Source organism: Verticillium dahliae, genomic scaffold (genome assembly GCF_000150675.1).
Source record: "Verticillium dahliae VdLs.17 supercont1.9 genomic scaffold, whole genome shotgun sequence".
Taxonomy (NCBI): domain Eukaryota; kingdom Fungi; phylum Ascomycota; class Sordariomycetes; order Glomerellales; family Plectosphaerellaceae; genus Verticillium; species Verticillium dahliae.
Genome location: NW_009276929.1, coordinates 1,007,220 through 1,022,734, shown reverse-complemented (window position 1 = coordinate 1,022,734; position 15,515 = coordinate 1,007,220). Strand labels below are relative to the sequence as shown.

At 53.5% G+C, this 15,515-nt stretch overlaps 5 protein-coding genes across 5 annotated transcripts; all 5 read right to left on the bottom strand.

Annotated features, from left to right (window-relative positions):
• Positions 1-4,568: 4,568 nt before the first annotated feature.
• Positions 4,569-5,755, bottom strand: VDAG_05234 (uncharacterized protein; the record flags this gene model as incomplete). Its single annotated transcript, XM_009654970.1, has 2 exons — positions 4,569-5,109; positions 5,159-5,755. The coding sequence occupies 2 exons, from the start codon at positions 5,753-5,755 to the stop codon at positions 5,038-5,040; spliced, it is 669 nt and encodes a 222-aa protein (XP_009653265.1). The 3' UTR covers positions 4,569-5,037.
• A 534-nt stretch (positions 5,756-6,289) lies between these two features.
• VDAG_05233 (uncharacterized protein) lies at positions 6,290-7,553 on the bottom strand (the record flags this gene model as incomplete). The annotated part of the gene is made up of 3 exons (XM_009654969.1): positions 6,290-6,328; positions 6,488-6,827; positions 6,886-7,553. The coding sequence occupies 3 exons, from the start codon at positions 7,551-7,553 to the stop codon at positions 6,290-6,292; spliced, it is 1,047 nt and encodes a 348-aa protein (XP_009653264.1).
• Positions 7,554-9,881: 2,328 nt separating this feature from the next.
• Positions 9,882-10,734, bottom strand: VDAG_05232 (uncharacterized protein; the record flags this gene model as incomplete). The annotated part of the gene is made up of 2 exons (XM_009654968.1): positions 9,882-10,604; positions 10,729-10,734. 2 exons carry the CDS (start codon positions 10,732-10,734, stop codon positions 9,882-9,884), a joined length of 729 nt encoding a protein of 242 aa, XP_009653263.1.
• A 1,109-nt stretch (positions 10,735-11,843) lies between these two features.
• Positions 11,844-13,224, bottom strand: VDAG_05231 (hemeolysin-III family protein). The gene is made up of 4 exons (XM_009654967.1): positions 13,004-13,224; positions 12,866-12,929; positions 12,751-12,812; positions 11,844-12,694 (listed from the first exon to the last, which is right to left on the bottom strand). The coding sequence occupies exons 1-4, from the start codon at positions 13,062-13,064 to the stop codon at positions 11,994-11,996; spliced, it is 888 nt and encodes a 295-aa protein (XP_009653262.1). The 5' UTR covers positions 13,065-13,224; the 3' UTR covers positions 11,844-11,993.
• Positions 13,225-14,474: 1,250 nt separating this feature from the next.
• VDAG_05230 (uncharacterized protein) lies at positions 14,475-15,101 on the bottom strand (the record flags this gene model as incomplete). Its single annotated transcript, XM_009654966.1, has 1 exon — positions 14,475-15,101. One exon carries the CDS (start codon positions 15,099-15,101, stop codon positions 14,475-14,477), a length of 627 nt encoding a protein of 208 aa, XP_009653261.1.
• Between the last annotated feature and the right edge of the window lie 414 nt (positions 15,102-15,515).

The following is a 15,515-nucleotide window of genomic DNA, read 5'->3' as shown; positions in this document are numbered from 1 at the left end:
CCGGACGGGGTCCGCACCATGTCGTTCCTCATGGCGCGCGACGGCACACTCGCGAGCCAGCTCGAGAGACTGGTGGAAGGCGCTGCGCTGAAGCTGGGCGGCCCCTACGGACAGAAGTCGGACTTTCGCCAGTACGAGGACGTCATGCTGGTGGCCAAAGGCGCGGGCATTTCCGGAGTGCTGCCTTATGCGCTGCAGCTCGCCGAGCGACGGAAGAGCACATCCAGCGCCTGCAGCAGGAAGAGACCGAGCTCGTGTTGAGCGCGTCGAGCGCGGCGGGGGAGCACCGACAAAGCTTCCAACGTCGACTGGACGCGGTTCGCAAGGAGCGAACATCTCTGTCGCGTGTGCTCTTCCATGACAAAACGCAACGAGTCGACCTGTTGTGGATGCTGGAAAACGAGAAGCAGGAAAGATGGACAGCCGACTTCTTCTCTGCATTGCAGCGTCTGTGTGTGTGTGTGAGAGAGAGTCGTGTTGAATTTGCACTAGCTGGACTTTGATCTGCGTGTCATTAGCTGCCTGGATATAGTATCCGAAAGCTCAATCGCTTGTTGAGACCTGTCGCTCGGGTCCACCTCGACACTGATGGAAGACAGCAGGTTCGTGGATGCCCACCTGAAACCCTCTAGATGCAGCAAGAGCGCGGCGACGGCAACCAACCAGTGATCACTATGGCCAGTTTGTGGCCCCAAAAGAGAACTTAGCTGGCACGGAAAGCGCCCGAAATCGCATCATCAGATCGTAACAGAGGTCAAGGCTACGGACAATGTTCTGTGCCGGCCTCGTATCCAACAGACTTGGATGCTTGGCGAATGTTTCGAGGACTAAGTCCCTCATGGCTCGATCGTGGACGTTGACGTATACACTTCCTCCGTTGCCCGCAGAAAGTCAAGAGACATCCAAGACAGCTCCGCATCCCTCTTGAATTTTTCGAGAGCCGTGTTCTTCAGAGTCTGGATGTCACATTCCTCGGCAAGTGCATACACTTTTGCATGTATGGTCAGGTTGACGGCTTAGTCGACTCAATGTCAGGCATGTGCGCTCTCTTCTTCTTGTTGCCCTTGGTGTGAGCTGTTGAGGTCGGAGAACCCGGAGCGGAGAACGTGAAGCTGGCGGCTTCCGTGTTTGCGAGAATGAATGCGCCATGTCGTCCGGATAAGGGTAGTCGAGGTGGTAGAGGTAATATATTATAAGCTTCGTAGCAAGAGGATCATCATCGTCGAGGCAGATAGTACCTGTATTTCCCTCCTCGAGCATAGGTAGCGGGGAAATGAGACTAGAGGAGGGATGCCAACCTTGAAGACACGGTAGCGAAGAATCGCGACCGCGGGCATACGATAGCCCGGTGAACCTGATACCGGTCGTCCCCGCAGATGATCTGGAGGTCGGAGTAGAGACCCTCAATGAATAGCCTATTGAATTAGCATACTCATGGCGCAGAGCATTCGGTATCGCACCTTTGGAGCGAGCTTAAGAGCTCCGTGTGAGGCTCGGCGGCCATGACCACTGCCACCCGAGGCTTTTGAATTAGAGTGGGCTTGGTGGGGTTATCCAGTCGACAACTGTGGGATCAATGGGTAGCTTCACGACTTGCACGGGTACCCGGGCATTTGTTCTCCCACTCTCACTTGTGAGGATGACCAAGCAGTTCACCTCATCGACGCGTTGCGTGTTGTCGCCCACAAACCAAAGCTAGCTCTCCTCACCAGAACGCATCCATCGAAAGACACGAACGACATGACTACAACTTCGACAGAGGCGATCAGCTCATTCGTCAAAGATTGTCTTCCTCCCGAACCGTGTGATCCTATGCCCTGCTTACGCAACTGTAAGATTTGTTGTTAATCAAACAGTAAGGCACGATTTAGCCGTACTACAATTCCCTGGTTGCCCCGTTCAATTCTCCCAACGCATAGGCGGCCACAAGGGGCTACATGTTCACGACAGACGGCCGCGTGTCCAATCGCCCCCTACCTTTGTCGGCCGAAATTCGGCGACGAGACCGAGATGAATATGTCTGGCATGTTGGGGAAATGGAAACCGTACGTTCTGCAGTGTTGTCAGGCTGGCTCGGCTTGACGTCAGCCTACTTACTTTGTCCTTCCAGGTAGTGCGCCGAGACGAACGTTGGGGACTGGAGGGCTACGATCAAGAACCTGACACGCGAACTAACGATAGACTTCTTCCTGTTCGACTGTGGCAACTATAACGTCAAGTCATGGGGAACATCACATGTATACATCCGACAGTTTCAGCAGCTGTACACCACCATCACCTGCCGTTACGTCGAGAGGAATGATGCCAAGGAGGTCTACAAGGTACGGACACTACTGCACTGATTTCATGAAACCGGCTTGCTAGTACTTCATCAGTACCACCGTCAAGTATTGGTCCCACGCTTTGGCCTCCGCGAACCAAACGTGAATGGTAAACCTGTGGTTGGTGCAGACGAGGTGCGGGTTCTCCTCACGTTCAACATCGCCTATGACACTAGCATCTTTCCTGGCGAGTGTCACCGGCTTAATCAAGCCTGCTGCTACCTCATTCTAAGCTATACTGGCGCCAGGATCGCCGAGCTAGTTCACAACCAGCGGCAGCGACCTCAAGACGGCTCTATGGAAGAGTTTTTTGGCCTCAAGGTTGTCCCGTCGGAAGGACGACAGACCATCAGTGAAAGTGCCGACAAGGACGAAGGAGAGGAGTCTGAAGTCGCACAAGATGAAGAGTCCCTGCGCCTAGACGAGATCCTCTGCACGCAGACTACAGGGCGCGGACGCCCAAAAGCCCTCTGCTACGAGGACATTTCCATGATGATTGTCGAGCATCCGGTGACGCGTCGAGCCATCCCGGTCATGTCGATCAATTTTGTTCACCATAAGGGATCAGACAACAAGCCAAACCGTAAGTGTCTAGCTCTCAGGCATTGTCGTCACACCATGCTGTCGTTAACAGAGGCTAGCATCATCTTCTCCTTCACGCCCACCAGGAAGTTAATATTTTGTCCCGTCAGCATCATGATCGCCCTCGCGCTGCATGACCAGGCTTTCGACGCGCCGAGCTTGACGAACGCTACACGGGTCCTCGGGACAAAGAACTGGGGTTCCACTAAATGCACTCCGCTCCGGTGGAAGGAAGACATGAAGAAGATTCCTGTTTTTCGGCGCTTCGGGCGTGGTGGAGACCTGTCCAAGACCGAGGCCATGCTGTACAGTAAATTCAGAGACGACCTCGGTCGACAAAGTCTGGACGCTGGGTTCGAGCAGCGCCGGACGGCAAAGATCTTCCGCAGAGGAGCGTCTAATGCGGCTAATGGTATATTAGAACTTTCCCCAGGCGTCTGAAAGTGGACCGCAACTGATAAGGGGTTCTCAGGAAATGCGCCTGACGTAGTACGCGATCAAATGATGCGCCACGATCCGAAGTTCGCCACATTTCACGGCGCCTACCTCAACGAGAGGGTTCAGTTCGACCTGGAAAACACGTTTCTGGAAGAAGAGACTGAAGATCAATTGTACCGCTTGTTCGCGCACGTCAGCCTGACCCGTGATCCTCGGGCGAAGTGAGATATGGTCCCGGCAGAGGTGTGGGCGAATCTCCTCCCCGACCCAGAGATTGTTGAGCTTCAACAAGAGCGGACGGCGCTAAAGCAGCGGTCGTATCAAATTCGAGGCCACAAGTATGAAGCAAAGATCCGCCAGCTCACAGATACAATCAGGACGATGCGAGTAGGGCGTGAGGCCAAGATTGTAGACCAATATCGGAAACATTACTTCTACAACCGGCCAACCTGGAACATCGAGAGGCAAGCGCGAGGTGAGGAGGAAGAGGAGTATGTCGAGCCAGCGATTGACCTCGATATTCCGAGCGGGCCCGGCTCGCCGAGATTTTATGCAAGCAGCCCAAGGATCTGAGTGAGACGGAAGTTCACCAGCTACGAATCGAGGCTATTAACACAATGGTGGCGTTATGCGATGGGCGGGAGACGATCAAGCGCGAACGCTTACGAACCCGACCGCAGATGAACATATCCATCAAGCAGGAGACGCCTAAAACTGAGCAAGATGATTTCCCCCTACTAATGGACCCGACCCAGTGCCCGAGCTGCATTGGCGATGAGCGGCTTTCCTCCGGGCAGCGGACATTCAAGTAATGTCGCCCCGTGGTCAGAAATGACCATTTTGATGACCATCGTTTGGAAGAACGGGAGCTCGCTGAGCAACGTGGCGAGCCGATACGCTGCGACCACCCGAAGTGTAGGAAGGAAAAGTTCCAGCACTTGGACCACTTTCGGAACCATGTTCACTCTGTACATGGTGTCCCGCTCAGGTCATCGGAACAAGTGGAGTTGAGGCGTCAAAAGAAGGTCAGGCAGCGGCAGATGAGAAGTGCAAAAAGATAGATAGATACAACTCTATACGTTGTGTCCACAAAGAACTGGGCATAAGATCCCACACATGTGCTACTACTCGCTTTGGTAGTTGTTCACTTGCTTGCGAACCTGAGGAACTGTAGGCTCGATTTTCTCTCCTCAGCCCTTTGAGACTCTAGAGTCCTTGCCGTGAAATGACGATATCACATCGCAGAGATGTGGGTTATCTTCCGATGACTACCAAAGTGCTGGATAGTTCACGGATCAAGGTCAACTCTTCCCAAAGCCTCCACTCCAAGCTAGATACTGAAAGGGCAGCCAAATAGCCATTACTCCCACTAAAAATGCCCCCAGCCCATAGCTCTCACTCCAATCCACCTTGAGATATACATACAAAAGCACGACAATAATAAGCAAAATCAGTCCCGCAACTACCATATACAGAATGTTAAACGTATTCGGCCTCTCGTTGACCCTGATTCCCCATCCAATTGTCTGCTCTGCGCTCGCCCCAGCCAGTCGCACGAGCGGGCCCTGCAGCTTCTTCGGAAACGTCGTCAGCCAAAAACTGTCAAGGTGCTCCCCCGGCTTAAGCAAATGTCCCAGCGGTATTTCAAGATGTTCAATGTCCATCGGCACTGGATTATAAAGGTACTGTAGCTGGTCTACCTGCTCCTTGGGTGGCAGCTGCTTCGCCTTGATATAGTTAGGGTAGACCTAACAGGGACTAAGCTGAACTAAGATGTCATGGTCAGCTAGTACATGGAGACCTGATAAAAGACATACTTGGACTAGGTCGCCCGAAGTGATTTGGTGGAGGCGAGTGTCTGTCAGGCTACTCCACGCTGCCGTGAGGAATTGCATGCTGGCTGGGAGCCTTGCGACGATGAAGTCATAAGACTGATGGAGCCATGCCGGAGCTGGTATCGAGATGTGTTTTTGATGCTTCCATTGTGTGGCTTCATATTCCTCGCGAATGCGTTTGAAGAGGGCCTTATCACTGGTTACGGCAGACACCTCAATCTGTACCAGCACGGTCAAGTCTGTCTTGATACAAAGGAGGAAGTACTGAGGACTCATCACGATTTCTTGAATCGGCAAAGAGATGCCACTGGCAGGCTGTGTCGCCATCTGAAATTGTGGTGAAGGCCCAGCCGCATCGCCGGACGACACGTTCGAAGACCCTGGAGACAGCTCTGCTGCGGATGAGCTCACATGTACTGGCGCTGACGCCACATGGCCACTAGTCGAGGACGGGTTGTTTGACCGACTTCTGACGGCGGCAGCATTGTGTTCGATCCTTCTCCGTAGCCTCTCGACTCCACCAGGCAGAAGCTCCCGTACATCCATCGACATGTGCTCTCCGCATCCCTTAACACCCATCAGGATATGCTCGATAGAAGAACTAGGGGGGGGGGGGGGGGGGGGGGGGGCCAAATTTCCCCCCGGGTAAAACCCCCCCCCGAACCCAGCGGAAGTTTTATCCCAATTCCCATCCCGCTGGGCCAAAAAGAAAAATTTCGCCCCCGTTTGGGGGCGTTATTAAGAATTATCCCCAAGTTTCTGGGGCACAGGGGGTGGGGCCTCTAGCTTTGATCTGTCAACACGTCTCCCTCGCATGGCGTTCCAAATAGTCCGCCGTGGCATCATCTCGTTCGTAGCACCCTGGATATCTGCCCGCGTAAGCGTATACCCGTGACGAATGAGATCTGCTGGTATGCCTTCCTCTACTGCTTCTTGCTCCGGTTTGGCGGCAAGAAAAGCAGGCCATATAACCTTAACAACTTCGCTTTCTGAGAGTGTTGGATGCGCGCTTTGCCGCTGTGCTTGATATTCATGACCTCCCATATTCATGTCCATAGCGACCGGGTCTACTGATCCCGGCAATGGCAGCCAGTGGTCTGGATTTTCGATGGATTAGTACGGCTCAACTCTCTTGTTGAGCTTCTGTACTAGCTGCCAATTGTCAGATAGCACAGTTGTGAGGTGAGTGAGCCGGGACTGAAAGGTCGAATGCAGGGGGGCCGGTACACAGCCAATCACTGCCGCCAATACTGCCTCGACAACGCGTTCCACACGAGCGCCTCGACGCGTCCTCTGCTGGTCAGGCAATACCCTGAGTAGCACAGCGCGGACAAACTTGTCCTGCTCGGGATTTGCTGTTGGCAGCACGTCTAAGGCCTTCTCGGTGTCATTCTCCACGGACACGTATGTTAATTGGAATATGAACGTAGTGAGCGCCCTGGCATAGATGACTAGGCCGGCGATGGTCCTCATCCGCTTTGCATGGGCTGAATCGGAGGCCGGAAGTGGGATCGCACGCTGTATGGCGACATGAGTTCGGATGCGATCCCATGATCTCAAGTCTTTCAGCTGGGCTTGGTCAAGGTCACACCCCAAAAAGGCCTGCAATAAATCTAAAGCGTCATTGAACGATGCGCCGAGCATCTTGAAGCTGACCTCAGCATTAGCGTTTGTTGCCCTACCTGTGGATGACTCGTCTTATTACGTACATGCTCACCCTGACATCTTCAATGGGGGTCAATTCCTCAGTGTAGGACCGGAACACTGCGAGCTTGCTCTCGGCCGTTGTCAAAAGTTTGACTTGGGTGCCTAGTTGGTGTATCGTGGACTGTAGTTCGTCCTTTAACGTAGCCACTTCCTTCGTTGCCGACACTAGCTCTTTGGCCTGTTGCACAAGGGTGTCCTCTAGACTCGTGATGCGTTTTTTCTGTCGCTTGTCGTGATCGATTGACGCTTTCACATGCATTGCTAGAGACTGGACCTCGTCTTTCAACCTCGTGGCAGTCTCCTGCTCATTCTTGAGCCTGTGGTACGCCAGTCTTTCTCCCAACAACTTGCTGAGCTGTATGGCTTGGGCAGAAGACACCGAAGGCTTAGTGAGCATCGGGCCCCAGCCGGAGCGGCTATCGAAAGCTGAGTCGTGGCCGGTAGAAATAGCCTCACCTCTTGGTAGTGATACTGGGAACTTGGTGCCGCGCCCCATTAAATTGGGTTGCTGCTGGGCAATGGGCTTGGAATCTTCGGCCACCTGATTAAGAGACGATTCACTGAAACGATCGCTGGCCTGCACTGGTCTGTCTTCATGCTGGGCAATGCTCTTGAAATTCTCGGCCACCTGCTTGAGAGTTGATTTGCTGACAATGCCGCCGGCCGGCATAGGTCTGATCCCAATCCCATGATTGCTTCTGTACATCAGTCAGCCATTTGTCAAAACCAAATTTGGGTCGTGCCATCGCCTTGCTGAATTTGGTCTTCACGCCACTGTTGGACCGGTTGTTCAAGCCTCAGCTCAAGTTTCCGCCACCTCCCCTCGACCACTGGCTGTCTTCTTTGCTCGCAGGGTGACAAGAGCTGTTCTTTGGTTGATTCAATCGATATTTTAATCCTTCGTTCCAGTTTACCTGCTCTAGATTCTGCAGGTTCCGGAATGCTCCATGGCTGCTTCCTCTCGGACAGATCATGGCCAACCCCGCTTTGATCGTAAATTGAAATACTGGTCTCGATTTTCCATGATCGCGAGTAACAATGCTGCGAGAAATTCGGCGCATCAGTTGGTGGCGAAATACGGTATGGTTCGACGCGTGCGAGTAGCGCTTTGGTTGTTAAGAACTGGAATCTTCCCCTTTCCAGCCTGCATATGAATGAAGTCGCCAGGTAATCAAGGGTTCAACCCAACACGTGATCTACCCCACCTTGCTCTGTGAGGCTTAAGCACGTTTCCTATCTGGCTCGGGTAGACTTCTCCCCTATTGAGCCAAACACCCCACGCCGTCGCTATCATGTCAGAAACGTTGGGTTTGGCGTCAGTTGTGCTTGCTGTAGCGGTCCTCGCCTTCAACTCCAGCAGCAGACTCTACAAGACGATCCAGTCCTTCCAGTCCCGGCCCCGCCCAGTACGAGTTCTCCTGAGCGAGCTTTCGGGTCTGACTTCAGTTCTACAACAGTTTTCCGAACAAGAGCATTTTATCCGTGACGTTGGGCCCTCCGCACTCACGTTCACGCTGGAACAGTGCAGGTGAAGCTGCAGCGAGGTCGAAACTGAGCTGCTTACTCGTTGCTCACGACCTGGTGCTGATCGCAGAACTTTTCGTGAATGGACCAAGCTCAAATACAGCAACGGCGATGGTATCGAAGGCTTTCGGATGCAGCTGATTGGATACCAGTCCACTATCACTGTCGCTCTTGATTTTATGAAACTGTTAGTATGTCGCTTCTTAGTCCCGCCAAGCCTGATAACTAATGGCGCATGTTCAGCCACACATCCTCGACTACCACTGAAACCATACAAGTCTATCGAGACCTTGTTGCGACCACGATCGTCTATTTGGAGTCTCAGCTGGAAGATATACAGCAGAAGCTCGAGACCCTGGCACGACACCCCGCCGCAAGCACGATTCCAAATGCCGTTATCCGTCAACGCATAAAAGGAGAAAGACTGAGCACGAATAAGGGACTCTTGTTATGTGCCACGCTTTGCCAGCAAACCGAGCAATTGGGTGGCGACCAGAAATCCTCTACTATGCAAGATCCCAGTTCGGCCTCTCGAATACATGAAAGCGAAGGGACCGAGGTCTGCGAGGACCCCTTGCGATTCACGGTCAATCAGCTCGAAAAGCAGCGGGAAAGGATCACGGAAGATCTGGCCACGAATCCTATGAATGCGGACTCAGTGCCGTCTGAATTCCAAAAGACTTCACAGGAAAGGCGTTGCCGCCTTTTATGGCGTAAAATAATCTTCAAAGGTAATAAGGCCAATATCACTGGCAGGCCTCGGCCCACTTTGATCCGCGGGCGGCCGTGACACGGCGGTCGAGACTTCCATCATCTGCCTAAGTGAGTATTCCAAAGCCGAGTCAATAGCAACATAGAGTAGACTGAAGGTCTTCATCCTCTAAAATCGGCAAGCATGAAGCTGTTGAGATGCCGCGAGGCTTGAGAGCGGATAGCGAAATGGGTTAAACGATTCTTTGGATGGTGCCACACTTCACCCCCGTGTAGGCGATTTGAGTGATTAGTGCTTTCCAACGCGGTTCAGTATTCTGTCTCATCTGCGAGCCAGCATCCGCCAATATGGCGCATAGCGGGGGCTGGACCGTGAAGTCAATTACTTATGGCCAGCAGGGAATATTTGATACGAGGCTTGCCGATCTGGTTTTGTTTTTAACGTACATATATCCTGCATCATTTTTACGCCTCAAAACACTTCGTCGCCAATGTTTAATACTCATGTCTATTTATACTAGAGTGAATCCCTGTACCAATCATAGCTACTTTCTCTCGCGAACTAATTCCATAGGATCAACATCGTCGTCTAATTTCGTTCACGAATTTGAGGCGAAGGGTAGGGAACATTGTGTGCATCAAGTTAATCTCTTCTCTCACACGGGCACCTAGGCTCCGCCCACACCCACATCATCTCAGCAGGAGATAGCGGAAGGGAGACCCACATCCCCTCTTGCATTTGCTTTGAAGGCCGTCAGTCATCCTAACGTGATTGAAGCCTGTCAACTTCCGCCTGCAGGCAACTCTTGGACAACTTGGCGAACTGCAGTGCTTGCATAATTCGGCGGCTGTTTTCATTGGCAACACGCGCACCTTTCTTCGATGACATCTTTGTCAACTTGGACAGTGCGTGGCAAGCCTTCTCAGCCGACTGCAACGACTGACGGTACTTTGGCACCACTTCCAGGCTGAGGCCTTTGATGCGCACCTTCCGATTGTCATGCAAGAAGCATCCCGGGCAGTCTGGCGAAACCCTAGCTGACAGTCCAAAGTTGGTCATATCCGAGCAACCACTTGACGACGGCGTGTTTGAGAAAATGGGCTGGGCGATGATTTGGTAACCTACATGGGATAGAAAAATATGCTTCAACACCTCTTTCCAGAAGCCGTAGTCAATGCTGCTCGGGAGGTCGCACTCTGCTATGAGGAGAATAGCGGTGACCAGGAGGTACACGCCGGAATCGTGAAACTTCGGGCGGATCAGCGGAGCTGAAATTGTGACGAGCAAGCCGGGTTGTGTCTTGTGGTAGTCTTGAAAATATTCTGTCATGGCCTCGCGCCTGGACAAGTCGGGAAGTGATTCGTACACGGTCAGCCCGGCTGCTGAGTAGTAGCCGAGAGCCCATTGACCGTCTTGAAAGACGGGCAAAAGAGTCAAGTTGGATTCCGGGAACAGTTTCGTGTTTTGATCCAGAACACTGATTCTCTGTTGGTGCTGACAAGTGATGATATTCAAGACATCGTCAACATTTTGTTTACTCAGACGGGTGTGGTCCTCCGTGGTCTAGCGTGTCAGCAAGTCAACAAGAAACAGGACGGGCAGATCTTACTGCCATGCCGAGTCTGAACATTGAAGATTTCTTCGTTTTGTGATACGTGTTTGTGTTTACAGATGAACTGGCGCCGTTGCTGCTCTTGATGGTCCAACCGCGAAGCGATTTCAGTAGAGAAACGGGAGAAGCAGCCGTTGCCCCATCTGTTTTGATCTTGGACGGGAGACAATCCGGCACTTGCGTTGACACTGGTAGGAGCTTCACGGCTCCACCAGTCTTTTGAAACTTCAACGTGGGCACAATGGCGGGAACCTGCTTGCCTTTATCGTTGTCACTTGCTCGCTTCGACTCATTCACTTTCCATTTCACTTTCCGTCGTTTGAATGGCCGCTCATCAGAAGACAATGCGTCATCAGAAGATGATGATGTATCACCGGGGTGCGGACGGATGAGTCTTTCTTGACTGGTAAGGCGTGGGCCCTGTCGCTTTCTCTTCTGGGCATCCATGATGCAAAGCTTGAGATATCTAAGGATCGGTGGTTCTAGAGAACTGGGCGGACAGTAAGGTGCTTTATGCCCCTTTCCACACCTAGGGCGGGTTGAAGCCACCCGCCACGGTCGTATAACTAAATCTCAATATGAGCAACAAAGAAGATCACCGAACGCAAATCATCTACTTAAGGCTGCATGCAGTCAGTACTTTAATAAACGTGTATCTAGCCTCCATCTCGATCCCGCAGGCTGACTCTGATATTTCGTACTTCGTTTAGTACGTCGGCACTGGCGTAGAGGATGCATCGCCGAGCACGAACCTAAGGGGAGGTCAAAGTTGAATCCTCAATATTAAACTACAAGGCCTGCGTAGCTGCCTTAGCCGATGTCTCCACTCTCAGCACACCACAGCGAAGGGACCATGGGCATTCCGTGGACCATTACGTGATCAGGATTTCTCTTGATCGTCCAAGAAACAAGCTTCTCTGCCAGCACACCACGAGCCTTCTGTCCTCTCCGCCCTTTCCGACGGCTGGTTCAGACTACACCGTGACGGAAGGGTTACGATTTAGTTCCCTCATCTTTTCCTGTCTGCGGCTTCCGGCGGATGTGTCCAGAATTTCTTCGTCACAAGGACTTGGAAGAAGCCTAGGGAGTCGGCTCCAAAGCAGCACATATTTGATGAATGGTGAACTGAGGCTTAGCTTCCGTTTTTTTAATGATGCCAATCCGCTCTATCTCCAGGAGAACCCTCAAATGTATGCCCATCATCTCGTTTGCAGATCATGATCGTGATTGGCGCTTGAATGATTATTCCTTCGTTCGACCACTCATAGAACATCCTGTCTTGCGCTTTTCGGGATCGCCAGCTGAACTAGACCGTTACGCCGCATCCATACTCCAGCAAGCACGAACCCGTGCATCCAGTTATGGCCCTGCCCGGCAAGGTCACACCTGCCAGGCAACCACCGCTCTGGTGCTTTGTAGAGATACAGCGAGGCCCCTATTGAGTTGAGCAACACCAAGCCAAGAAACGATCTGAGACCCATTCTCTCGTCGAGCTCCGCAAGCCCGAATTCATACAAGCCGTGGAGCACCGGCGCAAAGAGACCGATACCGAAACATGCATAGACAAGAACACGCGGTTGTTGGTCCCCCGTCTCACGAAAAGCAGGTCGTAGCGTGGCTAGGCCGCTCAGCACGGCGGAGGCCGACATAAGAGTCAGATGGACCGTGTATGCAGTCCGCTGGCATCGAAAGACAAAATGGGCGCCAGAAAGTCCAGTTCCCCACATTAACAAGACGATACCTAAGTGATCCATCTGGTTGCTAAGTCTGTAAACACTGTGGCTGTGGTTACTGAACGTATGAAAGGCTGCAGAGAAGAAGAAGCATAAAGCCACTGACATGTCAAACATGCCGATGGCAAACCTATCGGAGGTCAACAGAGCGGTGGTGTCGTCTTTGATACAGTCATCGAAAAATTGATGAAGAAACCACAGCGATCCCAGGGCATGCGACCAAATGTTGACTTTGTCACTGGTCAGAGAGGCGATGTTCATCGCATCTAGTGTGAAGCTACCGCACCTGTTTCATTGTGGAGTTCAAGTGTACTTTGCAAACATTGCCAGTACGAAGATGACACATCACTATGCGGTCGATTAACGCCGCGTCTCATATTCGGGCATTGAGGGCACACTACCGATAGCCCGAGAGAATGAAGCTGTTGTCCCTGCGCAGTGTTGTGGCCGAAAAGCTGGCCTCTGCTAAGCGTGTATTGCACAGTGAGCTCGTCGTGTAGGCGATGCGGGACGAAGTCGATAGGATTTACAACACTTACGGACAGGGTGCAGGGCTGGCGTATCCGTCTCGAACCGAGTCCTTTCGTGTTGAATTTCCATGTTGCAGTACAAGCTTGAAAGAAATCACTAGTGCGTAGTATGGACTATCGGAAGATGTTCGTGAACAAGAAAGAGTGAGCAAGAAGGACTCGCCGGCAAGTCGCAAGTCAAGAGTCCAGCAATGCATTTGCAAGATCCAATGTGCTGAGGGCAGCAAATCGCGAGTGAGCCCAAAAAACCCTACCGTCCCGGGGGCACCACGTCTTATGATGCATGTCTAGGACATGATCGGTGCCAACGTTATCGAAAGCCTGTTGCCTTTAGCTGCATCGGAAGTGGTCTGCTCTGCAGTGTATTGTCTTGCGGGACGATCACCCCGACAGGAACATAACCGCTCGTAACGTCAGGGTTGCAGTGTCGGTCTTGCTTCGTTGATCATCAGGCCGTGATGGTCAACATGGGGCGTTCTTGACCAATCGTGCGTGAAAGTTCAGTGACCCATGTCCTGAGATGTGACATGGGTCATAGTGCAAACCTTGTTTTGTTATCAGCAGTGGAACCGACGGTGCGCGATTTCAGCTTTGACGTCTGACAATTGCCATCTGACAACCGACGTCCAGCAATTGACTGCGTCTCGGAACCATGGTGGGTTAGCATGATCAACTCTGGCTTATGACCGACAACGAACATGCAACATGGGACGGCCGCCTGTTGCCCTCGCTATTTAGCTGGCAGGGCGACCGTCGCCTGTCGTGGCGGCGCACGAGACGCTCCCACTTCTCATAACCGGCTGGTCATAACGCGCAAGGCAGCGTGATAACCCAGTGCCCAAGACCGACGGCCCCCCCACACCCACCAAGACGATGAAGTTCCTCCTCCTTTTCCCTCTCGTGCACGCCGGCGTGCTGGCCCTGCACGACGGCCCCTGCATCTGCATGTCGAGTCCCGTCGTCGCCCTCGAGGCCGGTCGGTCGGTGGTGTCTGCCGAGTACGTTGGTCCGTTCGCGTGGAGCGTTGCCGGGTGTGATGCGGCTCGCAGCGAGTGATGCTGTTGGTGTGGCCGTTGGCGCAATGCTGCTCGCTCGTAGGGCGTGGTCGTGGTGTGGGTGGCATGGTCTGTTGCTCTGTTGCTAACCGCAGCTTCTAGTGTGGAGGACGCGCTGGATCGACGGTGCGGGGCCACCCTCCAGTTCGACAATCCGGACTTCCTCCCCGTCAGCTATGCCTTCGAGGCCATTCCCTGCTCAGGTCGCAGGGTCGCCAGCTTTGTGGTGCCGACAGGGGCGCCCAGCGGCGATGCACACATTACATGGTAGGATGGCGCACCTGCATGCCCAACTGGTCACGCCTGAGCGATCGCGCCAGACGGACGAGACGGGCGCCCAGGACAGGCGACCAGGACAGGCGACGCGACAGACATCCGCGCTAACAGGTTTCTAGGCAATGCGCGGGATTACCACCAACGTGCTCTCACGCCACGATCGCCGGAGGCCGCGGCGACCCCAACCTGCCACTGGTGAATGTCGGCCGGATTGGGTGCGTGTCGGAGCCGGTGGTGACACGGAGTACGCTGGCGACAATCGTGCGGTCGTCGACGACGGTTGTCTCGACGGTGCCAACGCTGGTGACGCAGACGACGACCGACTTTCGCGTCGCGTTGAGCAGCGCACCTGGCTCGAGCAGCGTGCCAGGCTCAGGCAGCACACCCGGCTCAAGCAGCGCGCCAGGCTCAAGCAGCGCAATGACCAGGACAAGCACGGAAGGATCGGCGCCCGAGTCAGACGGCGCGCCACCAACGGGGGCGATGTTGTCGGGGTCGGGATCGCTGGCGTCGGCGACATCCTCCACAGGGTTGCAGGCATCACCAACAGCGAGCCACACGTCGACCAGAACCGGGCAAGCTCCGGCGGGCGCATCGACGCCATCGGCTGGCGCGCCCCTAGACGGACAGACCACACCCGGCGCGCAAGCGAGCGTGCCCCCGGCGGCGTCGTCGTCGTCGTCGTCGCTCTTCCAGGTCAGCATGGCGTCCAAGGTCGTGCCATCTACGGGTCTGACTGTGGTCGCCACGGTTGTGTCGACGCTGGTGTCGACCATGACCGTCGTCCAGACCGTGACGGCCAGCTGCTCCGCGAGGACGTGAGTGCGACTGACGGCAGGGCACTGTCATCGAACTGCCATTGCACCGTTGTCAAACTATATAAGATGTCGACCCAGCGTGGCCGGCTCTCTATCCTAGCGACTGTATGTATCTAGCGTTCTACGCAGCTATCTCCCGCCTGATTGTATCACTGTCGTGTGAATGGGGTCGTGCAGGCGGCGTGTACAGTGTAGCTAATAGATAGATAGCGCGTCGATAGAGACGACACGCTACTAAATAGTTAGATTAGTATGAGAAATAGAATAACTCTTATGTGGAATATAGAACTAGTAGCATCGTGATATTAAAGGGTTCGAAAAATTGAGCTGACATGAGCAAATGTGAGCAGAACAAGAAGGTTAAGGCTAGCA

Coding starts and splice junctions, on each gene's coding strand:
- VDAG_05231 (XM_009654967.1), bottom strand. CDS start 13,064: ATGGAAATTCAACACGAAAGGACTCGGTTCGAGACGGATACGCCAGCC. Junction 12,930..13,003: donor GCCAGCCCTGCACCCTGTCC/GTAAGTGTTGTA, acceptor ATACACGCTTAG/CAGAGGCCAGCTTTTCGGCC. Junction 12,695..12,750: donor TGAACTCCACAATGAAACAG/GTGCGGTAGCTT, acceptor CCAGTGACAAAG/TCAACATTTGGTCGCATGCC.